Source organism: Tamandua tetradactyla, chromosome 23, assembly GCF_023851605.1.
Source record: "Tamandua tetradactyla isolate mTamTet1 chromosome 23, mTamTet1.pri, whole genome shotgun sequence".
Taxonomy (NCBI): Eukaryota; Metazoa; Chordata; class Mammalia; order Pilosa; family Myrmecophagidae; genus Tamandua; species Tamandua tetradactyla.
The window spans coordinates 19,445,893-19,472,212 of record NC_135349.1 but is presented as its reverse complement, the minus strand read 5'-3'; the positions used below and the strand labels follow the sequence as shown (position 1 = coordinate 19,472,212).

The 26,320-nt window shown below is 37.0% G+C and overlaps 1 protein-coding gene across 1 annotated transcript in view; it reads right to left on the bottom strand.

The window, feature by feature from the left end:
* The window catches only part of LOC143666690 (septin-14-like), a 32,809-nt gene that overhangs the window by 5,183 nt on the left and 1,306 nt on the right, over window positions 1–26,320 (bottom strand). Inside the window, 6 exon segments of the mRNA XM_077140294.1 lie at window positions 7,592–7,724; window positions 8,518–8,668; window positions 10,002–10,098; window positions 11,855–12,016; window positions 15,196–15,382; window positions 25,772–25,967. Of these exon segments, the coding sequence (XP_076996409.1) occupies window positions 7,592–7,724; window positions 8,518–8,668; window positions 10,002–10,098; window positions 11,855–12,016; window positions 15,196–15,382; window positions 25,772–25,967 (926 nt within the window).

The window sequence follows — 26,320 nt, the reverse complement described above, 5'->3', positions numbered from 1 at the left end:
TCCCCCAAAAGATACATTGAAGTTCTGATCCCCAGTACCTCAGAAATTGATCTTATTTGGAAAGCAGGTCATTACAGATGGAACTAGTTAAAGTGAGATCACACTAGAGTGGGTTGGGTCCTTAGTCTAATATGATGGAAGTCTTTGTAAAAAGATGAGTAGAGACACAGACAGACACAGAGAGAGAAGACAGCCATGTGAAGGCAGCGGCAGAGACTGAGTTGTGACACCACCCAGAACACCAGTGATCACCAGAAGCCAGGAGAGACATGGAATAGATTTCTCCCTATGCACTTCAGAACAAGCACAGCTCTTCTGATACCTGATTTCGGACTTCTGTTCTCCAGACCTGTGAGATGGTAAATTCTATTGGTTTAAACCACCCAGTTTTTGGTTCTTTGTTATGGTAGACTTAGGGAACTAAAGTACCTACTAAAACTAAAATTTTTTAAAACTAAAAACTGTGTATACTCAAGAGAGAAATTTATGTCCCAAATATATCTCCCCACCAAAACCTTATTTATGGCAAATAATTGAAAATACCAAAAGTCCTCTTTTTCCATTTTTTTGGGAAACAGAATGGAATGAAGTGAACAAGGAATTCACTTAATCCACCAACTAGAAGCCCTCTAATTAACCAAGACTTGTATTAGTCAATATTTACATAATTTTTGTAAAAGTGAAAGAAGTTTTCTAATGTAGTAGGGCATAACAGAGAGGAAATGGCTCTTCACAGAAGTTGATAGCTTGAGTTTGTTGCAAATTAAACCTTATGCATAAATTTCAAATTATAAAGGTGACAAAAGTAAGCACACTTTGTAAAAATGATTTTTACAAGTCACAAATTCTACAAGTGCTATAGAAAAAATAAAATTATAGACTATTTTTTTAAGCTTTTTTTTATTAATTAAAAAAAGAATTAACAAAACAATTAGAAATCATTCCAATCTACATGTACAATCAGTAATTCTTAATAACATCACATAGTTGCTTATTCATCATTTCTTAGTACATTTGCATCGATTTAGAAAAAGAAATAAAAAGACAACAGAATAAGAATTAAAACAATAATAGAAAGAAAAAAAACAAAAAAAACAAAAACAAAAAACCTATACCTCACATGCAGTTTCATTCAGTGTTTTAACATAATTGCATTACAATTGGGTAGTATTGTGCTGTCCATTTCTGAGTTTTTATATCCAGTCCCGTTGTACAGTCTGTATCCCTTCATCTCCAATTATCCCTTCTCTTTTTTTTTTTTTTTTTAATTAATGGAGAAAAAGAAATTAACCCAACATTTAGAGATCATACCATTCTACACATGCAATCATTAATTCTTAACATCATCACATAGATGCATGATCATCATTTCTTAGTACATTTGCATTGGTTTAGAAGAACTAGCAACATAACCGAAAAAGATATAGAATGTTAATATAGAGAAAAAAATAAAAGTAATAATAGTAAAATCAAAACAAAACAACACAAAACAAAACAAAAACCTATAGCTCAGATGCAGCTTCATTCAGTGTTTTAACATGATTACTTTACAATTAGGTATTATTGTGCTGTCCATTTTTGAGTTTTTGTATCTAGTCCTGTTGCACAGTCTGTATCCCTTCAGCTTCAATTACCCATTGTCTTACCCTGTTTCTAACTCCTGCTGAACTCTGTTACCAATGACATATTTCAAGTTTATTCTCGAATGTCCGTTCACATCAGTGGGACCATACAGTATTTGTCCTTTAGTTTTTGGCTGGATTCACTCAGCATAATATTCTCTAGGTCCATCCATGTTATTACATGGTTCATAAGTTTATCTTGTCTTAAAGCTGCATAATATTCCATCGTATGTATATACCACAGTTTGTTTAGCGACTCTTCTGTTGATGGAGATTTTGGCTGTTTCCATCTCTTTGCAATTGTAAATAATGCTGCTATAAACATTGGTGTGCAAATGTCCGTTTGTGTCTTTGCCCTTAAGTCCTTTGAGTAGATACCTAGCAATGGTATTGCTGGGTCGTATGGCAATTCTATATTCAGCTTTTTGAGGAACCGCCAAACTGCCTTCCACAGTGGTTGCACCCTTTGACATTCCCACCAACAGTGGATAAGTGTGCCTCTTTCTCCGCATCCTCTCCAGCACTTGTCATTTTCTGTTTTGTTGATAATGGCCATTCTGGTGGGTGTGAGATGATATCTCATTGTGGTTTTGATTTGCATTTCTCTAATGGCCAGGGACATTGAGCATCTCTTCATGTGCCTCTTGGCCATCCGTATTTCCTCTTCTGAGAGGTGTCTGTTCAAGTCTTTTTCCCATTTTGTAATTGGGTTGGCTGTCTTTTTGTTGTTGAGATGAACAATCTCTTTATAAATTCTGGATACTAGACCTTTATCTGATATATCATTTCCAAATATTGTCTCCCATTGTGAAGGCTGTCTTTCTACTTTCTTGATGAAGTTCTTTGATGCACAAAAGTGTTTAATTTTGAGGAGTTCCCATTTATTTATTTCCTTCTTCAGTGCTCTTGCTTTAGGTTTAAGGTCCATAAAACCGCCTCCAGTTGTAAGATCCATAAGATATCTCCCAACATTTTCCTCTAACTGTTTTATGGTCTTAGACCTAATGTTTAGATCTTTGATCCATTTTGAGTTAACTTTTGTATAGGGTGTGAGAGATGGGTCTTCTTTCATTCTTTTGCATATGGATATCCAGTTCTCTAGGCACCATTTATTGAAGAGACTGCTCTGTCCCAGGTGAGTTGGCTTGACTGCCTTATCAAAGATCAAATGTCCATAGATGAGAGGGTCTATATCTGAGCACTCTATTCGATTCCATTGGTCGATATATCTATCTTTATGCCAATACCATGCTGTTTGGACCACTGTGGCTTCATAATATGCCTTAAAGTCAGGCAGCGCGAGACCTCCAGCTTCGTTTTTTTTCCTCAAGATGTTTTTAGCAATTCGGGGCACCCTGCCCTTCCAGATAAATTTGCTTATTGGTTTTTCTATTTCTGAAAAATAAGTTGTTGGGATTTTGATTGGTATTGCATTGAATCTGTAAATCAATTTAGGTAGGATTGACATCTTAACTATATTTAGTCTTCCAATCCATGAACACGGTATGCCCTTCCATCTATTTAGGTCTTCTGTGATTTCTTTTAGCAGTTTTTTGTAGTTTTCTTTATATAGGTTTTTTGTCTCTTTAGTTAAATTTATTCCTAGGTATTTTATTCTTTTAGTTGCAATTGTAAATGGGATTCGTTTCTTGATTTCCCCCTCAGCTTGTTCATTACTAGTGTATAGAAATGCTACCGATTTTTGAATGTTGATCTTGTAACCTGCTACTTTGCTGTACTCATTTATTAGCTCTAGTAGTTTTGTTGTGGATTTTTCCGGGTTTTCGACGTATAGTATCATATCGTCTGCAAACAGTGATAGTTTTACTTCTTCCTTTCCAATTTTGATGCCTTGTATTTCTTTTTCTTGTCTAATTGCTCTGGCTAGAACCTCCAACACAATGTTGAATAATAGTGGTGATAGTGGACATCCTTGTCTTGTTCCTGATCTTAGGGGGAAAGTTTTCAATTTTTCCCCATTGAGGATGATATTAGCTGTGGGTTTTTCATATATTCCCTCTATCATTTTAAGGAAGTTCCCTTGTATTCCTATCTTTTGAAGTGTTTTCAACAGGAAAGGATGTTGAATCTTGTCGAATGCCTTCTCTGCATCAATTGAGATGATCATGTGATTTTTCTGCTTTGATTTGTTGATATGGTGTATTACATTAATTGATTTTCTTATGTTGAACCATCCTTGCATACCTGGGATGAATCCTACTTGGTCATGATGTATAATTCTTTTAATGTGTTGTTGGATACGATTTGCTAGAATTTTATTGAGGATTTTTGCATCTGTATTCATTAGAGAGATTGGTCTGTAGTTTTCTTTTTTTGTAATATCTTTGCCTGGTTTTGGTATGAGGGTGATGTTGGCTTCATAGAATGAATTAGGTAGTTTTCCCTCCACTTCGATTTTTTTGAAGAGTTTGAAGAGAATTGGTACTAATTCTTTCTGGAACGTTTGGTAGAATTCACATGTGAAGCCATCTGGTCCTGGACTTTTCTTTTTAGGAAGCTTTTGAATGACTAATTCAATTTCTTTACTTGTGATTGGTTTGTTGAGGTCATCTATGTCTTCTTGAGTCAAAGTTGGTTGTTCATGTCTTTCCAGGAACCCGTCCATTTCCTCTAAATTGTTGTATTTATTAGCGTAAAGTTGTTCATAGTATCCTGTTATTACCTCCTTTATTTCTGTGAGGTCAGTAGTTATGTCTCCTCTTCCATTTCTGATCTTATTTATTTGCATCCTCTCTCTTCTTCTTTTTGTCAATCTTGCTAAGGGCCCATCAATCTTATTGATTTTCTCATAGAACCAACTTCTGGCCTTATTGATTTTCTCTATTGTTTTCATGTTTTCAATTTCATTTATTTGTGCTCTAATCTTTGTTATTTCTTTCCTTTTGCTTGCTTTGGGGTTAGCTTGCTGTTCTTTCTCCAGTTCTTCCAAATGGATAGTTAATTCCTGAATTTTTGCCTTTTCTTCTTTTCTGATATAGGCATTTAGAGCAATAAATTTCCCTCTTAGCACTGCCTTTGCTGCGTCCCATAAGTTTTGATATGTTGTGTTTTCATTTTCATTCGCCTCGAGGTATTTGCTAATTTCTCTTGCAATTTCTTCTTTGACCCAGTCGTTGTTTAGGAGTGTGTTGTTGAGCCTCCACGTATTTGTGAATTTTCTGGCACTCTGCCTATTATTGATTTCCAACATCATTCCTTTATGGTCCGAGAAAGTGTTGTGTAAGATTTCAACCTTTTTAAATTTGTTAAGACTTGCTTTGTGACCCAGCATATGGTCTATCTTTGAGAATGATCCATGAGCACTTGAGAAAAAGGTGTATCCTGCTGTTGTGGGATGTAATGTCCTATAAATGTCTATTAAGTCTAGTTCATTTATAGTAATATTCAGATTCTCTATTTCTTTGTTGATCCTCTGTCTAGATGTTCTGTCCCTTGATGAGAGCGGTGAGTTGAAGTCTCCAACTATTATGGTATATGAGTCTATTTCCCTTTTCAGTGTTTGCAGTATATTCCTCACGTATTTTGGGGCATTCTGATTCGGTGCGTAAATATTTATGATTGTTATGTCTTCTTGTTTAATTGTTCCTTTTATTAGTAGATAGTGTCCTTCTTTGTCTCTTTTAACTGTTTTACATTTGAAGTCTAATTTGTTGGATATTAGTATAGCCACTCCTGCTCTTTTCTGGTTGTTATTTGCATGAAATATCTTTTCCCAACCTTTCACTTTCAACCTATGTTTATCTTTGGGTCTAAGATGTGTTTCCTGTAGACAGCATATAGAAGGATCCTGTTTTTTAATCCATTCTGCCAATCTATGTCTTTTGATTGGGGAATTCAGTCCATTGACATTTAGTGTTATTACTGTTTGGATAATATTTTCCTCTAACATTTTGCCTTTTGTATTATATATATCATATCTGATTTTCCTTCTTTCTACACTCTTTTCCATATCTCTCTCTTCTGTCTTTTTGTATCTGACTCTAGTGCTCCCTTTAGTATTTCTTGCAGAGCTGGTCTCTTGGTCACAAATTCTTTCAGTGACTTTTTGTCTGAGAATGTTTTAATTTCTCCCTCATTTTTGAAGGATAATTTTGCTGGATATAGGAGTCTTGGTTGGCAGTTTTTCTCTTTTAGTATTTTAAATATATCATCCCACTGTCTTCTAGCTTCCATGGTTTCTGCTGAGAAATCTACACAAAGTCTTATTGGGTTTCCCTTGTATGTAATGGATTGTTTTTCTCTTGCTGCTTTCAAGATCTTCTCTTTCTCTTTGACCTCTGACATTCTAACTAGTAAGTGTCTTGGAGAACGCCTATTTGGGTCTAATCTCTTTGGGGTGCGCTGCACTTCTTGGATCTGTAATTTTAGGTCTTTCATAAGAGTTGGGAAATTTTCAGTGATAATTTCTTCCATTAGTTTTTCTCCTCCTTTTCCCTTCTCTTCTCCTTCTGGGACACCCACAACACGTATATTTGTGCGGTTCATATTGTCCTTGAGTTCCCTGATACCCTGTTCAAATTTTTCCATTCTTTTCCCTATAGTTTCTGTTTCTTTTTGGAATTCAGATGTTCCATCCTCCAAATCACTAATTCTATCTTCTGTCTCTTTAAATCTATCATTGTAGCTATCCATTATTTTTTCTATGTTTGCTACTTTATCCTTCACTTCCATAAGTTCTGCGATTTGTTTTTTCAGTTTTTCTATTTCTTCTTTATGTTCAGCCCATGTCCTCTTCATGTCCTCCCTCAATTTATCGATTTCATTTTTGAAGAGGTTTTCCATTTCTGTTCGTATATTCAGCATTAGTTGTCTCAGCTCTTGTGTCTCATTTGAGCTATTGGTTTGTTCCTTTGACTGAGCCATATTCTCAATCTTTTGAGCGTGGACAGTTATCTTCTGCTGCTGGCGTCTGGGCATTTATTCAGATTTCTCTTGGTGTTGGACCCAGCAAGGTTGTAATATTTTTCTGTGAAATCTCTGGGTTCTGTTTTTCTTATCCTGCCCAGTAGGTGGCGCTCGTGGCACCCGTTTGTCTGCGGGTCCCACCAGTAAAAGGTGCTGTGGGATCTTAAACTTTGGAAAACTCTCGCCGTCCTGGGGGTTCGCTAGCCGAAGCGGCTTGAGCCGGCCCGGGGTCCGAATGCAGGGAGGGTTGCTGGTCGCCGCAGCCAGGGAAAGAGCCCGTCCGAATTTCCTAGTCGGCCCTGGGCAACAAGCGTGGCGGGAGGGCGCCAGCGGCAGCGGCCCGCCCGAGAGAGTGCACGTTCCCCGGGAGTCACGGGTTTGGAAGGGGCCTCCCCCACCCGTCACCGTTCTCCGCGGCCTGGGGGTTTCCGATCCAGTTCTCTCAGCTGGTCCGGGGGCTGCGCGTGGTGTGGGCGCCAGCCGTCTTTGTTTCAGGGGACCGCCTCTCCAATTCTCCCAGCCGGCCCGGGAAGGGGGAAGGGAGTAACTCCGGCCGCTTGCCACCCCGCCCGGTAAGGCCCGCGCGCCTCGGCGATCTCACCCGAGCTGCTTCTCTCAGCCAGCCAGCCGTTCCAGGATGGGGTACGCTGTCTTTTTTATCTCTGTTGTGGCTTTGGGCGCTTTCTGTATCGTTTCTACTCCCCTAGTAGGTGTCCTGGAGAAGAAACTAAGATCCGCGCGTCTTACTAAGCCGCCATCTTCCAGGAAGTCCCTAGACTATTTTTTTTTAACATGGGCAGGCACCAGGAATCAAACCTGGGTCTTCTGGCATGGCAGGTGAGCATTCTTGCCTGCTGAGCCACCATGGCCTGCCCAATTATAGACTATTTAAAGCTGTATTAAAAAAACATGTTTTATGGCCAGCTTTTGAACAATAGTAAGTAGCCTCCAAAAACATCTCAACTAAACACTTAATATTAAAGACCCCCAAATTAATGACACCTCCAAATGAATACAAAATTCATCAAAGTGCCAGTACTTGCCTCTTTTTCAGCATCTTTAAATGTAGTTTCCTTTTCCTTTACTCACTGCATAAACCTCTGTTTCAACTCTTCTTCCTCCCTCTGACACTGATCACAGAATTCTTGTCTTTTGGTTTCATAAATCTCTTGAAAACTAAAAATGGATTTTTATACTCTCATTAACATGTTAATATAAATAAACATGTATAAACAAAATTTTAAAAATCATGTGATGAAAAAACCAAGGTGTTATATTCAAAATGAATATACAGTATACAGTAGAGTAAATAGAGTATATATAAAGAGTAGAATTTTGGAGCATTTTTATTAGTGTTTTTCCTTTCTAATAACTTTCTATTATATCACACACCTTCACATCTTTTGATAATACAATTTAGGGAAACATCTTTATTCTGAAGTTAATTTTAAATAAAGCAGGGTATCTTTCAAAGTGTCATTTAAAATAGCTGGTTTAATTTTGGTTGTCTTCAGAGAACCATAACTCATACAACTGGGTCATGTAGCATAAATTCTATTCTTTAATCTGGCTAACCACTCTTGCTCTCAAACTCTCTTCTCACTTGGCTCCCATAACATTACGTTGTTGATTTTCCTCTTTCCTCCATCCAATCCTCTCAATATCCTTTGCCAATTTGGAGTGGTCTTTGCCTATCTTCTTCCTGAGTCTCTATCTCATTAAAATACAAAAATAAAACAAAATAGTCTTTTTCTCTCCAGACACATATTTCAGCAGGTACTGAAATAAATGAGACCTTGTATTAATCCCCCTATTAACTCTCTCCATCTAAGTCTGAAGATGATTAAAAACCTTAAACTCAGGATGCAAGGAATAAATTTGTTCTCATTTCCAAATGATTCCATCCCATGGCTGAGGGGGAGCTCAGCTCTAAATGACATTGGGTTGTCTTAGCGAGATCCCCACTCACCTGACTGGCTGGTTGTCTGGACTCACATCTGTGAAGCCCATTTTGATGCAGTTTATATGTCGAGTATGGGTCTGCTCTTTCAAGTCTCCCATATTTGTATGAAGGCGCATATCCAGGAGTTTCACAAAGTCACAATGATTTTCATTTCCCACTTATCAGAAAAATAATAAAGCCACAACACTCTTTATCAATTCCTAGCACTCAGTATTCTTGAATGAATGCATGTAAGAAAAGCACATTTAAAATAACAAATTGCTAATAATTAAAATGGATTAATAATTAATCCATTAATAATTCTCTTAACCATGCAATTATGGTTGTACTGTACATACCAATTATAAGTACAGTTCATTTACATACCAGGACATTTTCTTTAAATTTATTATCTAGTGACTATATAGGAGATAGTAAAATGTTATATTAGTATAGGTTATAAGTTTTCATTAATAATTAGGTTAGTATTTACAAACTGTCCCCAAGATATATCACAGAGTTCCAAGAGTATGTAATATAATTTCATCATAGTAAATAATTTAATTAAAGCAAATACTTTCATTAAAGTAAGTTCTGCCAATACAAAGCCCTTAATAAATGTATGCAATTTAGTTATCAAATTCTATGTATACAATCCATATTTATGAAACTGCATCAGTCAATATTCAAAATCAATGAAAAAATTCACTTGGCTTTCTTCTATGTTTGTCATGTATAGAAGACAAAGAACAATATACTGTTGTATTGTACATGCATATTGTGACCAAATAATACATATATATACTATTCATACAGAGAATTTTTTAAAGTGTGTTTTCTAAATTAAAAATGTTAATATGTTAATTAAAAAAAAACCAACAGCAACTGGAAACCAGTATAGGTAGAAATAATCCATTCCCCATTAATATAGTATTACAGCATAAAAACAGACATTAAGTCATTGTCTATCATAACATTTACTTATTGTAATTTTAGATAAATAATATAAATGTCAAGGGTATAACTTACCTTTGGTTAAAGGTAAATTACACTTCTCATTTTAGAAATAGTTGGTCATTCTTTTCTTCTGGTGACCAGTTAAATATGCTTTATAAATTGAGTAGTAATTATTTTATGGAGCATATTTAAACACTAATATTTATGCTCCAATTTTACTGAAAAATCCTTTTGATCAAAATGTTTCCTAAACTTCTGAATGTCGTGGCTTACAGAGAGAGAGAAAATGTGCACATGGCACACTGGGCTTCTGCATAACTTTTGTGGATTTTAGCTTAAAGCAGCATCTGTCAAACTCTTATAAGAATGAATCATAATCAAACAAAGCATTAGCTTATTTGGAAACAATCTGTGCTCCTTGTTACTAACTGTTAATGTACAGTTTAGCAAGAGTTACTTAGCTCAGGTTAAAGTCCTTTTGTGAGGCTCTGAGACCACAACAAGCTCTATTTATCAAAATCATTCCCAACTCTGCTCACATCCATCATATTTACCTTGTAAAACTCCCCAAGGGTACTGGCGGCCTCTGACCATTCTTTTTCCAACTTTTACTTCATCCATACTCCATACCACAGCAAAGGGTAAATACCCCTGGAAAGAAAAAGTAATATTAATTGCATTCTTTAGTACTAATATGGCTTATGATTTTATTATTATTTGTTCTGGAAATAGGAGAGGCAAGACTATCATACTAAACTTATTAAATGAGAGATCTGCCCTGCCTCTGTGGAGACATGGCAGTGATTATGAGCTAACTGGCTCCTGCATTCATCAATGTCTGGCCATGCACATGCTTGAAAACTGTCTTCTGAACAGAGCTAAAAGTAAAGCATCTTGCTATGGGGAATATATAGACGAAATTTTTTAGTAGACATATTATTTCCCTTCTGTTATCTTTTCTCTCAAACAAGAAGATAATGTTGAATAAACAATATGTCCTCTAAAATACACTAGCAAACAGTACTGTACTAAGTCCTAATGAATTCTAAATACAATTTAGAACATTGAGAGGTCATTCTGGGCAGGGAAGTCATGGGGAGTCTGCAGAATGAGATGCAACCCAAGTGGATGTGGCAGGATCATAAGCAAAGTAGGGAGGGCAAACTTAGGTAAGGAAAAGGCTTTAGACAGGGTATAGAAGCAGGGACAAAGTCAACCGCTTTGTCTGTCTGAACAGAAGTGTTGATATAAAGGAAATAACTAAAGTTAAAATGATTAAACATTATGTTAAATATTTATATTCAGCAATTAACAACAGCATATTAAAATAATTATACTCCATAACCACTGGAGTTTATCCCAGGAATACAAGGTTGATTTAACACCAGAAGTCAGTTAACATAAAATATCATATCAATGGAATAAAAGCAAAATCACAGGACCATCTCAATAGATGCAAAAAAAGCCTCTCACAAAATGCAACACCCTTTCATGATAAAAACACTCAACAAACTAGGAATAGAAGAGGACTTCTTCAACCTGATTAAGTATATCTAGAAAAAACCTAGCTAACATCAGAGTATGGTGGAAGACTGGATGCTTTCCTTCCTAAGATAAAGATCAAAATAAGAATGTCCATTCTCACCATTTCTATTTAACATTTCTATGTGACATTGCAATTTTGAGGTTCTAGCCAGGGCAAACAGGCAAGAGAAAGAAAAGAAAATGTATACATAATGTTTTTAGCAGCATGATTCATAGCATCTAAAAGGCAGAAATAATACAAATGTTCATCAACTGACAAATGGCTATGCAAAATTTGGTTTGTCAATACAAAGCAATATTATTCAACCATAAGAAGAATGAAGTACTGATACATGTGACAATACAGAATAACCTTGGAAATATTCAAGGTGAAAGAAGCCATTCATGAAAGACCACAAAGTATAGATCCTATTCATCTGAAATGTCCAGAACAGGGAAATCTATAGAGACAGAAATTAGATTAGTGATTATCTAGGGCTGAGGAGAGGGTGGAGGGTTAGAAGTAGAAATAGCTAAAAAGGATGGGGTTTCTTTTTGAGGCAATTAAAATGTTATAAAATTAATTGTGGCCCACATGTGAATATACTGAATAACATTGAATTGTGTATATTTCAAATGGACTAATCATATGGCATATGAAATACATCTTGAAAAAAGCTGTTACAAAAGAATTCTCAGCAAATGTTTTTCAAAATCAAGAAAATAAAACATATTCCCATACTAGACATCAAAAAGAATATAACTTTGCTTACAGATTTTGGGCAGATACTAGTGACAATATATTACTAACATTGTCACTTGTAAGCTGCATTTTCATTTCCACATGTAAAACAGAATTGGTATTCAACAGTTAGAAGCTCACATTCATTGAAGAGTTCACCTGAGCAGTAGTTTCATCATCTGTTGAGAACTGGTATATTTGGATGCCATTGCTGACCAATTCATTCATTATCTTACTTTTAAACATCTGTAAATCATTTTTAGAGACTGTATCTGCCTTGGCAATCAGTGGTATAATGTTGACCTATTAAGAAGGAAGACAAACAAAGTCTCATTATGGAGGATTGTCAATCTTGTAATTCACCTTATAATCCCTCACAATAAATTTTGTAATTAAATAATTACTGACCACCACTCATAAAAATGCCTTCCTTTAAAATAGTTTTCCCAAATCATCGGTGCTTTTTGAGGTTTAACCTTTTATCAGAATTAGGGTTTAGAACTCTCAGCCTTCTTCCTCTTGTTCTAAAAAATCTCTTAGACTTCCAACACATCTTGAGTAAATAAAATGTAAGCAGTACAGTGAAGTAGTCTAACTCATTATCAATTTGATATCTTATTAAACTGAATGCTAAAAAGTCAAAATGTGGTATTATTACTCAAAACCATAGAATAGAGGTATTTTGTCCTTCGACCTGTCATTCATGCACACCACATTGTTCCAAAAAATCCATCATAATCAATGCTCCATTTTCAAAGACACTTTTTCTACCTAAATATCCTTGCAGATAGATTTGCTTTTTTCCAAAGACTCCCTAAAAATAATATGGCCTGTTTTTTTGTACCATACTCTAAAGGTTGAATTATGTATTTGTGTGTATATTTACAGCATGAGTGTATGTATGTGTGAACAACACCTTACTAACCAATATGTTCATTTGTAAAAAGAAATTATTTCCACATTAAGTGTTTGAAGTTGAATTTTGTCCATACCCCCTTTTTGTCTAGTTCTACAATCTGATCACTCCTGTCCTCAAACATCTACATCTTAAAAATTAAACTTTGTAGAACCTACCCAGGCTAAAAAAAATATTAAAAGTTGTGGAAAACAGAGCAAATTCCAAAATATGTTTTATTCCTGTTAAAAGAAGATACCTTACAAAATTATAGGACACAAAGTCAACCTCTGTAATTAAAAAGGAATATCTAGAAATGGGTTTTGGATAGATTGCTTTTGTTTGAGAAACCTAGGCTTCTCAAAGTACATTAAAAAAACACTTGGGCAAGTCTGATGTTTCAATATTGTAAATGTAGATGTTTATAATTTTCTTATGTTAGTATCTTATTTCAGAGCTTTCACAGTCAAGAGCATACAACTGCTAAGGTAGATTCAAGCCTAACCTAAGTGTTTTGGGATTTATGGGAAAAGATATCCTCCAATAAAGGGAAATCATTAACACATAATAAGTAGAAACTTACCATGTTAATAACATCTCAGGTATTCAGATTTGAGGAACAAAGTGCAATGTTGTAAGAACAGAGAAATGGGAAGAGAAGACAGCAGATGTACTGCAAGGCAGACTGCTTCTCACTTCCATAAGTAAGGCTCCTTGTGATAATTAGGGATTTTGTATTTCCAGAAAATCACTTAAAGGTAACAGCTGCCCAGAAAATTAAAAATAAGAACTCTACATGCTTGACTATTGAATGTAGTATCAGTTAGGAAATTGAGGTAGCTCTTAATTTTAACTAGAAAGCTAAGTTCTTTCAACTACTTGATGATATCTGAGATAAATTACAAAGTTTCTTTCAGGTTTAAACAATACACAGTGAGAGGCAGGACTTCTTTGATAAAGGCAAAGAAACTTTAGAACTAAATAAAGTTGAGAACTTTTTTTCACAAGGGCTGAGTATAGAAAAGAATCTGATGATATGGCAGTTACTTTCACATGTATCCTGGCTCTTTATTGAAAAAATATATATAGTCTTCAGGTTTTTATGTGAAATAATTTCAGACTTATAGAAGAGTTGTATGAATCCTATAGAGGAAAAAAGTGAGGCTTCATAACTTGCCAAAAGTCACAGAGCTAGAAAGCCATAAGGCCAGGTTTTGAAAGGAGACAGGTTGACCTACAACTTTTTTTTAACTACCCAGGCATTTAACCCCAGAAAGCTCAAGGCATTTTCCCAAAGTCACAGAAATCAAATATTCAAAAATCTATTTACAATAACAGCAAACCTTGTGATCTCTCTCTATGTAAAGATATACATAAAGTATATACATTACTTCTGTATTGCTATGACTATAAAGTTGCATGTTCTGATTTTCACATGCATTTAATAGAATGACATTCCATACAATCAAACCAAACTATGACAAAGCTGCTAAGAATTAGAAAAGTTAATCAGATGAGCTGTTCTCATATGAGTTTCATCAAGATTTTGCTAAGCTTTGGGAGATTAAGTAGCCTGTTGAAAAAAATCTGTATATGTCTCAAACCTTGTATAAAGGGACCCTGCTTTCCACACAGGAAACAGCAACTGCCTTTGAACCCTTGCATTCTGAATCTTTCCTGATAGGGCCCACAGCTAAGATTATGAAAAATTCCCATTTCATATCCTCAGTGGTACCAAGCAAATGTGTATGGGAATAGTTTAGTGTAAGAAAGTAGTTTTTAACAACTTTTAAAGAAAGAAACCAGCAACCCCCCCAAATTGAAGTGAGCTAATTTGAGAGAATATACACTCTCACAAACACACATTCTTGATTCAGAAATTTTAAATAAGGTTTTCTTAGTAAAATGAAAACATACTTTACGAAATATATATACTGAGCACTAGACTTTAACATCTTCCTTTCACACAGTAGAAATTCACAATGAATTCAGCTGCAAAAATATGTCCAAATGAACCATGATCTGCCTTACCAGTCAAACACGCACAAAAAATGAACTAAATTTTGATTAAACATTTAAAAAATGTTTAAAAATTAAACATTTTTAATGCTTTTTCACTTGCATCTCATCATTCAAACTCATCACTTTTTTTTTTTTTTTTTTTTTAAAGAGAGAGGGAGGAAAGGAAGGAAAGACAGAGAAGGAAGGAAGGATGGAAGGAAGGAAGGGAGGAAGAAAGGGAAACATCTTTAAACATTTTCTTGTTTTATTATATTTTGTTTGTTTGTTTGTTTTTTTACATGGGCTGGGGCCGGGAATCGAACCGGGGTCCTCCGGCATGGCAGGCAAGCACTCTTGCCCGCTGAGCCACCGCGGCCCGCCTCAAACTCATCACTTTTAAGTTAACTTTCTCTGAAAAATAAGCTAAGTTTGAAATTTAACAAATGTGTTAGAGATTAACCAAAAAATAGGATATATCCCCATATTATAGGATAACAGGTATCTATATGCAAATGCCTTCAAGATATGTCATTATTTCAAAATAAACATTAAATTTTGAAATTATTGATGGACTTACCAACTGCACCTTATTGTTAATGATCTTCAAGGTCAATAGATCAAGTGGCTTCAAGGAATGTCCTGTGGGTGAAATGAAGTAGAGGCACACACAGATGCGAGAATCATGGTACTCAAAGAAAGAATGTTTAATCTTCAGTCCTTCTTGGAGATAGGTCTCAAATTGAGCATCAATGTAATCAACTATGGGTTGGTAGCTAAAAAGATGATTATTTAAACTTTTACAATGACAGAATAATAAAATCTGAAGTCTGTATTTTCACCATTTAACAAAAAGTCAAAATCCACCTAAACAATTTGTTACAGTGAAAAAAAGGTAACGTGTATAACATCATACAAAGATAACAATTCAAAATCATCAATAAGACCTGTGCATTACACCGTTGACAGAAATGACAAAACAATCTATCAATTCCATGCAATCCCAATCAGAAACCCAATTTAATATGTTCAATTATGTGAAAGTGCAAAGGACCAGGAATACCCAAGACATATTGAAGAAAACTAAGGAAGACATACTTTTTCAAGTATCAAGTCTTGTTATGAATCTAAAATAATTAATGCAGTTTGACATTAGCACAGAGATAGATAAAGAGACCAAAGAACAAGGGAATTTTGGGGGGGTGGCATGGAATAGAAGTTTTCTGTCATGGGAGAGATTATGGGTACACAATTACAGGCATTTTTCAAAACCCAAAGATACAGACACCACAAAAAAGTGAATTTTTACTATATATAAAATTTGAAAAGAACTACCTAAATAAATAAGTTGTATAGACCTGTGGAAGGTTTAATTATGTACCTCGATGTAAGACATGCTATTAATTTTAATCCACATTCCCATGAGTATGAACTCATATGTAAATAGGACCTTTTGAAGATGGTATTTTTACTTAAGGAATGGCCCAAGTGAATCAGGGTGTGTCTTAGTCCGTGTTACTGGAGTCCTTTATAAACTGAAGAAATTGTAGAAGGTCAGAGAAGGCCACACAGGAGAAGATGCAAGTTAGCAGAAACTGGAAGTCCAACAACAGGAGAGAGAGAGATGGTGATGAGCCAGAGACAGAAAGGCAAGCCAAGGATACCCAAGGATTGTGGAAAGCTAGCACTGGAATGTTACAGAATCTGGGGAGAAAGCATGACTTTACTGAGGTCTCAATTTTGGATGTCTAGCCTTTCAAACCATGAGTCAATAAATTCTAGTTGTTAAGCCAAACCATTGTATGGTATTTGCCATAGAATCCTTCCAAACCAACACAAAATCCAATGAAGGAGGCAGAGAAAGGGAAAGCTTTTTCAGGGTTCTATAGATTAAGTGTATTTAGATGCCATTTAGGAAATGGAAAAGATACCAGTAAGGTGTATACTTTAGTTCATAATTGAACAAGTACCCCCAAAAGCTTGCTTAGGGTAAGAACAGAAGACCTGACAATCATGATCAAAGAGATTAAGATAAATCATTGTCTCCACACTGGCTGAAGTGAGAACAGGTACCAATTATTTTGATATCAACCTTTGGTGAAATGCACTTTTGTCAAATTAAAATGGGGAAAGATCTGGAATTTTATAACTCTAATGAAAGTAAAATGAAAGAAAATCTATCATCTTTAAAAATACCAAATGGACTATGGGAGAAATCCAAAATGTAATAGAAACTGTAAAAAGGAATCCAATGCTATTACAAATAAATAATATAACACAATGAAAGGAGTGGGGAAGGAAAGAATCTACTAATTATGGAAAATGTTATTTTAACAAATATTGAAATGCTAAGAACAAAAAGAACTATACAAAAATATGGTATTCTAGTTAGTAAATTTATTTCTCACATAGGATGGACTAGCAATTTTAAAACTACTTTATGTGATTAAATGAGAATTAAATGAATAAGTAAATATATTGCAGATGTGGGAAGCCTCTCTCATTGTTGGGTAAAGAAATTACAATCAAGGAAAGGGGGAGGTCTAGAATGAACTTTATAAGCACTGTATTGAAATGAAAGATTTTAAAATATAATCAAGTTTTCAAATATAAGTAGATTTAGAAATAAATTATATATATATATATGGGTTATAATACATACATTATTTCTAACCTCTGTCTGCTGAGAGGGCCCAAAAGTTTGACAACCCACTACATTTCATAAATGCCCTTCATAATTTTGAGGCAGTTTCCTTGTATTCCCAGTTTTCTGAGATTGTTTTTTTTTACTTTTAAAGAGTGTTGGTTTTTGTCAAATGACTATGTATCAAATTGGATGACCTGTTTTTTTACCCTTCATTCTCTTAATGTGGTGTATCACATTTATTTTCTTATGTTTAATCATCCTTCCATTCCTGGGATAAATCTGCCTTGGTATGATTATACACCTTTTAATATGATGTTGCATTCAGTTTGCTAGTATTATGGTCAGGATTTTAATCTGATGGTGGTTTGTAAGATTTTTTTTCTTACATTCTATTTACCTGGCTTTGATAACAGGGTAATGCTGGTCTCAGATAATGAATTAAGAAGCATTGCTTCCTCTTTTAATTTTTGGATGAGTTTGAGAGGGATTAGTATTCTTCTTTAAATGCTTGGGAGAGTCAGTCATGCCATCTAAAACTACACTTTTCTTTACTGGGAGGTTTTTATTACTAATTCAATATCTTTAGTTGCTATGGTTATGTTGAAATTTTCTATTTTTAAAATCAGTTTAGGTACTCTGTTTCTAGAAATTAATCCATTTAATTTGGGTTATCCAATTTGTTGGCATACAATTATTCATAGAATGCTCTTATAATTATGCTCTGTAAGAATGGTAATAATGCCCCACTTTCATTTCTGAGTTTAGAAATTTACATCTCTTCTTTTTTCTGAGTAAGTCTCCTAGAGGTATGTTAATTTTGTCAATTTTTTAAAAAACAAATTCTGGTTTGTTGATTTCCTTTCCTGTGTTTCTATTCCTTATTCCATTTATATTCACTTCAATCTTTATAATTACCCCATGTATTAGTTAGGATTCTCAAGAGAAACAGAATCAACAGGGAACACTTGCAAATATAAAATTTATAAAAGTGTCTCACGTGACCACAGGAATGCAGAGTTCAAAATCCACAGGGCAAGCTGTGAAGCTGATGACTCTGATGGAGAGTCTGGATGAAATCCATAGGAGAGGCTCACCAGCCGAAGCAGGAATGGGGCCTGTCTCCTCTGAGTCCTCCTTAAAAGGCTTCACGTGATTAGATTTAGCATCACTAATTGTAGAAGACACTCCCCTTTGGCTGATTACAAATGGAATCAGCTGTGGATGCAGCTGACATGATCATGACCTAATCCTATGAAATGTCCTCATTGCAACAGACAGGCCAGTACTTGCCCAATCAGATAAATAGCTACCACAACTTGGCCAAGTTGACACATGTCCCTAACCATGACAGTCCACCCCTTGTCAACTTGGCACCTATATATATATACATCACCTTAAACCATACTTAATTTCCAAATGAAAACAAATAAGCACACTTTTTTTTCTTTTACATGACAATACTCAACTGTCCTGCATATAACTGGAAACACATTAAATCTCTCCAGAATAGGGTGCAAATCCTTAGGCAATATTCATTCTTAAACTTGATATCTTACAACTTAAACAATATAACATGAACAAAACAGCATTACAGTCCTCGTTTCTGTAACTGATCATGTGGTCAAAGTTCATATTTATCACTACCTTCTTCCACTACCCATTCCATGTTCTCTTTACCCTCAGCAAGCACTTCAGTTGGCCGTGGTTCTTTGACTGGTGGGGTGACCCAAACCTTCATTCCTGAAGTTTCAGAGCCATTAGTAGTCCTGCTTGGATTGTGTTGTTACAGTTTCCATTGATTTTAATCACAGGGCATGGTAGTACTAATAGACGCCCTAGGGGATCTTGTATATTCCAGGAAAACTCTTCTTTACCTCCATTGTGTAGTTGCAGTCCTATTTCTTTCTCATAGTCAGGGTCAACTACTCCAGAAAATAATGTAATCCCCTTCTTGGCTTGTTCAAGAGGCATAAGTAGTCCAAAGTGACCAGATGGCAATCTTAACTTCCAGTTCAGTGGTATCATTGTTGTTTCTCCTGGAGAAAGCACACCCTGCTTTGGAACTAAAACCTGTAGACCAGCGGAACTCAGGGTAGCAGGGACAGGGAGCAAAAATTTTCCTAGTGGATCACTACAGGTAATAGTGAGTGGTACCACACCCATTTCAACCCCTTGGTTCCTGGACCCATGGATCCTGGCTATGGGAGAAACAGCATCATACAGCAGATGTTGATTCAGAGCACATACATCTTCCTGGAGAACATTACCCCAGGCTTTCAAGTTTTTGCCACCTAGTTGGCACTGTAATTGAGTTTTCAAAAGCCCATTCCACCGTTCTATCAATCCAGCTACTTCTGGATGATGGGGAACATGGTAAGACCAGAGAATTCCATGAGCATGTGCCCATTCCCGCACTTCATTTGCTGTGAAGTGTGTTCCTTGATCCGAAGCAATGCTATGCGGAATACCATGAGGATGGATAAGGCATTCTGTAAGCCCATGGATGGTAGTTTTGGAAAGCAAACCCATATCCAGAGTATGTGTCTATTCCAGTTAGAACAAATTACTGCCCCTTCCATGAAGGGAGTGGTCCAATGTAATCAACCTGCCACCATGTAGCTGGCTGGTCACCTAGGGGAATGGTGCCATATCAGGGGCTGAGTGTGGGTCTCTGCTGCTGGCAGATTGAGCACTCAGCAGTGGCTATAGCCAGATCAGCCTTGGTGAGTGGAAGTCCATGTTGCTGAGCCCATGTATAACCTTCATCCCTACCACCATGACCACACTGTTCATGAGCCCATTGGGCAATGACAGGAGTTTCTGGGGAAAGAGGCTGACTGGTATCCACAGAATGGGTCATCTTATCCACTTGATTATTAAAATCTTCCCCTGCTGAAGTCACCCTCTGGTGTGCATTCACATGGGACACAAATATCTTCATGTTTTTAGCCCACTCAGAAAGGTCTATCCACATACTTCTTCCCCAGACCTCTTTGTCACCAATTTTCCAATTATGGTCTTTCCAAGTCCCTGACCATCCAGCCAAACCATTAGCAACAACCCATGAGCCAGTATATAAATGCATCTCTGGCCAGTTTTCCTTCCAAGCAAAATGAACAACCAGATGCACTGCTCGAAGTTCTGCCCACTGGGAGGATTTCCCCTCACCACTGTCCTACATGAACACCTCAGAAAGGGGTTGTAGTGCTGCAGCTGTCCACTTTCGGGTGGTACCTGCATACCGTGCTGAACCATCTGTAAACCAGGTCCGAGTTTTCTCTTGCTCAGTCAATTCACTGTAAGGAACTCCCCAAGAGGCCATAGCTCTGGTCTGGGAAAGAGAAGATAATGTGGCAGGAGTGGAAACCATGGGCATTTGTGCCACTTCTTCATGTAACTTACTTATGCCTTCAGGAACTGCTCTGGCTATATCTCGTATATACCATTTCCATTTTACAACAGAGTGTTGCTGTGCATGCCCAACTTTATGGCTTTGTGGGTCAGAAAACACCCAACTCATGATAGGCAACTCAGGTCTCATGGTAACTTGGTGTCCCATGGTTAAAGGTTCAGTCTCTCCTAAGGCCCAGTAGCAGGCCAAAAGTTGTTTCTCAAAAGGAGAGTAGTTATCTGCAGAAGATGGTAAGGCTTTGCTCCAAAATCCTAAGGGTCTGCATTGTGATTCTCCTATAGGGACCTGCCAAAGTCTCCAGACAGCTCCTCTATTTGCCACTGACACTTCCAGCACCATTGGATCTGCTGGATCATATGGCCCAAGTGGCAGAGAGCTTGTACAGCAGCCTGGACCTGTCACAGAGCCTACTCTTGTTCAGGTCCCCACTCAAAATTAGCAGCTTTTCTGGTCACTTGATAAATGGGCCTGAGTAGCATACCAAAATGAGGAATATGTTGTCACCAAAATCCCCAAAAAACCAACGAGGTGCTATGCCTCTTTTTTGGTTGTAGGAGGGGCCAGATGCAGCAACTTATCCTTCAACTTAGAAGGGATATCTTGACATGCCCCACACCACTGGACACCTAGAAATTTTACTGAGGTGGAAGGCCCCTGTATTTTTGTTGGATTTATCTCCCATCCTCTGACACGCAAATGCCTTACAAGTAAATCTAGAGTAGTTGCTACTTCTAGCTCACTAGGTCCAATCAACATGATATCATCAATATAATGGACCAGTGTGATGTCTTGTGGGAGGCAGAAACAATCAAGGTCTCTGAGAACAAGATTATGACATAGGGCTGGAGGGTTGACATACCCCTGAGGTAAGACAGTGAAAGTATATTGCTGACCTTGCCAGCTGAAAGCAAACTGTTTCTGGTGGTCCTTACTAATAGCTATTGAGAAAAAAGCATTTGCCATATCAATAGTTGCATACCAGGTACCAGGGGATGTATTGATTTGCTTAAGCAATGATACTACATCTAGAACAGCAGCTGCAATTGGAGTTACCACCTGGTTGAGTTTATGATAATCCACTGTCTCTCTCCAAGACCCATCTGTTTTCTGCACAGGCCAAATAGGAGAGTTGAATGGGGATGTGGTGGGAATCACCACCCCTGCATCTTTCAAGTCCTTAAGAGTGGCAGTAATCTCTGCAATCCCTCCAGGAATATGGTATTGTTTCTGATTTACTATTTTGCTTGGTAGGGGCAGTTCTAGTGGCTTCCACTTGGCCTTTCCCACCATAATAGCCCTCACTGCACAAGTTAGAGAACCAACGTGGGGATTCTGCCAGTTGCTCAGTATGTCTATGCCAATTATACATTTCAGAACTGGGGAAATAACTACAGGATGGGTCCGGGGACCCACTGGACCCACTGTGAGATGAACCTGAGCTAAAACTCCATTGATCACCTGGCCTCCATAAGCCCCTACTCTGACTGGTGGTCCAGAGTGACGTGTTGGGTCCCCTGGAATTAATGTCACTTCTGAACCAGTATCTCATAATCCCTGAAATATCAATCATTTCCTTTACCCCAGTGCACAGTTACCCTGGTAAAAGGCCGTTGGTCTCCTTGGGGAAGACTTGGAGGAAGGTTAACAGTATAAATTTTTGGCAGTGTAACAGGTTTCTCCCCCAAAGGGACCTGGCCTCCCCTTCATTCAAGGAGCTCAGGGTCTGTAAACTGTTTCAAGTCTGGAAACTGATTAAAGGGCCGTGACTCTGTGTTTTTGTAATTCAGGTTAAACTTCTGTTCATTTGACCTAGAACTCTTTTGTTTATGTAGACTGCCCTTCTATTGTATTTCTAGGTACCCCATGATTTACTAGCCAATGCCACAAATCTCTGCATGTCATATAATTTTGACACCTCCTTTGAGTTTGCTATTATAATAGCCATGTCTACCCTGTCTTTGGTGATTAAGTGCTGCCACCTGGCTTCTGCCAACTGGAATCCTTAAACACAACTAAGGGATCCTATCATTCCCATTGTGGTTAAGGATTCCAGCTCAGTGACAGCAGTTCCTACAGTAATTTCTGACCTGCAGAGAAGTGCAACCACAGAGCTCTTTAGGGATGATGGTGCTAGTCTCACAAATTTATTTCTCACTGTTCTGGTAAAAGGTGCATCCTCTGGACATTCCTGGGGTGTAAGAGCAGGTTTTGCATGATAAATCCACTCTAACATTCCAATCTCTCTAAGCCTCTGGATCTCCTCATCTACATTATACCAGGACAGTTCTGGCATTTCAACCTCAGGTAATGTTGGCCACCTTTTGATCCATGTTTCACCTAGCCACCCAAACAAGCTGTTAACACCTTTTCTAACTGCTCAAGCTATAACATTGAATGCAGAATCTCTGCTTAGTGGGCCCATATCAGTAAATTCAGCCTGATCCAGCCTTATATTCCTCCAACCATTATCCCACACTCTTAAAATCCATTGCCACACATATTCCCCTGATTTCTGTCTATATAAATTGGAAAACTCACACAGTTCTTTTGGAGTATAACGTACCTCCTCATGTGTGATACTTTGTACCTCACCTTTAGGAGCCTGTTGGGACTTTAGTCTAGCTGTAGGTCTGGAAGAAACGAGGGGTGGGGGGGTGGGTCATGAAAACAATTAGAAATATCTTCCAAGCCATTTGCTTCAGGGCCTTCATTTGCAGTTTCATCTGGTGAAACAGGATTAATCACTCTAGGACTAATCCCTTCAGGAAGAGGTTGGGTGGCCAATTCCTCAAGGTAGGCTGGAGGTGGGGTGGCTATGTCCTCAGGGTAGACTATTACAGGGTTATCTAGAGAAGACTCAGCATAGCCTAGGGTTTCAACCTCATCCCCAACATCATTATCAATCCATATGTCACCATCCCATTTTTCAGGGTCCCACTCCTTTCCAATCAATGCCCTCACTTTAATGGCAGATACCAGGCAAGACTGAGATTTCAGTTTATGTTGTAAAGTTGCTACTCTAACAATAAGACTCTGAGTTTGATTTTCAGAGATCTCAAGTCTACGGCTACAGGAAATAAGATTTTCCTTCAGAATACTCATATAAACTTCTACATCTTTCACATGGCACTTAAGCTTCTCATTTGAAGCTTTAAGCCCATCCCTTTCACTCCTTAATGTAGCCAGTGTATCTAACAACAACCAACCAACATCTCTATAACTCTTATTTCTACAAAACTCTGTAAAGGTGTCAAAAACATTATCCCCCAGAGTCTGGCTTCGTGCAAGCGAAGCATTAGGAGAATCAAATGATGATATTTTGACTATCTGCTTTGCCAACTCACTCCATGGATTGGGAGTGTCATTCTGATTATGGGAATCAGAGTCCTTAGTGTCTCTGAGTCCAGTCATAGTAGAAAACCATTCATAAAAACCCATTTTTAAGATTCTGTTTCTTAAGAACCACTGCCAGTACCAGATGTATTAGTTAGGGTTCTCTAGAGAAACAGAACCAACAGGGAACACTTGCAAATATAAAATTTATAAAATGTCTCACGTGACTGCAGGAATGCAGAGTCCAAAATCCACAGGGCAAGCTGTGAAGCTGATGACTCTGATGGAACGTCTGGATGAACTCCACAGGAGAGGCTCACCAGCCGAAGCAGGAATGGGGCCTGTTTCCTCTGAGTCGTCCTTAAAAGGCTTCACGTGATTAGATTTAGCATCACTAATTGTAGAAGACACTCCCCTTTGGCTGATTGCAAATGGAATCAGCTGTGGATGCAGCTGACATGATCATGACCTAATCCTATGAAATGTCCTCATTGCAACAGACAGGCCAGTACTTGCCCAATCAGATAAATAGCTACCACAACTTGGCCAAGTTGACACGTGTCCCTAACCATGACACCCCCTTATGCTAACTTTGGGTTTAGTTTGCTTTTATTTTCTAGCTCCTTAAGGTGCAAAATTAGATTATTGATTTGAGAACATTCTTCTTTTAAGGTTGTCTTTAACCAGTGATATGCTGGTGTATGTTTAAAAAAATAGCTCTCTGGAAGGAAAGAAAAACTGATCTGTAGGATTTGCTGATTTCTGTGGTATGAATATTCCTACCTTGGCTGATTTCATGCTACTCACATGACATCATCGAATGGCAGACCTGGGAAGAAAGGAGCACAGCTGGCTCTCCTGAACTGGTATGAGCTCCTCCAGCATCTAGTGCCTCTCACTAACATAATGTATCTAATACAAGCCAATATATGAAAAATATATTCTCTCTAAAGCTAAGATTAGGTAGCTAGGTAAATTCCATATAATAATAAATATGCTTTCATTTCAAAAAGGAGTAAGAACCTAAAGCTGTTGCTACACACAGTTCATTCCCCTCTTTCACAGAGAGTTTAAACCTGTTTTAGGAGCTATAAAAAGTCTTCATAATATGAGACCAGAAATAAGAGAATTAGGTAAAACAAACAGAAACTACATGGACAAACTTTTGCTATAATTGGTTAATACAAAATCTTATGCATAAATTGACAATTGAAGTCAAATATGCCAGTTTCAAGGAATTGGCTTTTGTGATTGTAGAAGTCAGCAAGTCCAAAATCTGTAGGGTATGTCAGCAGGCTGGAATCTCAGAAGGAGTTTATTTTGCATTCTTAGGGCTGAATTTCTTCTTCCTCAGGAAACCTCAGTTTTTGCTCTTAAGACCTTCAAGTGATTGGATGAGGCCCAATCAAATTAACAAGGTTTAATCTCTTTTATTTAAAGTCAGCTGATTGTAGATATTAATCACACCTACTAAATATCTTCACAATGACATATAGATTAATATTTGGCCAATCAACTGGGTACCAGATTCTAGTCAAGTTGACATATAAAATTAACCATTGCAATTGCTTAATTAGGAAAAAATAAAATCTGAGAGGAAGGAGAGAATTTGAAAGAAGGAACCATGATTAAAAAAAAAATAAGAATAATAAGATGGCTATATATATATATATATATTTGCTTTGAAGAATACTATGCTTTAATCCATGGAGAAAGAAGACAAAATCCTTGAAATAAGAAAGCCTTTTAGAATTAAAATGAGAAAACACTAACCTGGCTTCTTTGTTTATTTGATCACTATATCCCACTGTTTTCACAACAGTCAATTTCAATTGAACATTGCTTTTGAGGAGTTCATCTGTCTGAATTTTAAGTCCAACATTTGAATAAAAATGTGAGGATTTGTTGTCTTTAAAATTAGTATTAAGCAACATGTCAATCAGTGTTGATTTTCCAATTCCAATTTCCCCTATAATGAACATAAATATATCATAATAGGGGCATATGATGGCTGAGAAGAAATAACACTCTGAACACCTAGAATGATTTAAAGGGTTCCAAATACTTCAAAAACTGAGATGTTTTTTGAAAGAACACATGCTAATACTGATTCCCCAGTCATTAGAATAATGCAGAAAGAAAGTATACACTATATCAGCATTCTGAAGAGCACTGAAATGCTAAAGAAAGATGAGAAAGTTTAATACAGCTAAAAAGATTGAAACAGATACAAACTTGCAGATATGGTGTCAAATTAATTGCATCAGTGTGGTTCTGATTAAGGCAAGGTGAAATGAACATGGGAGGACATAAAGTCATAAT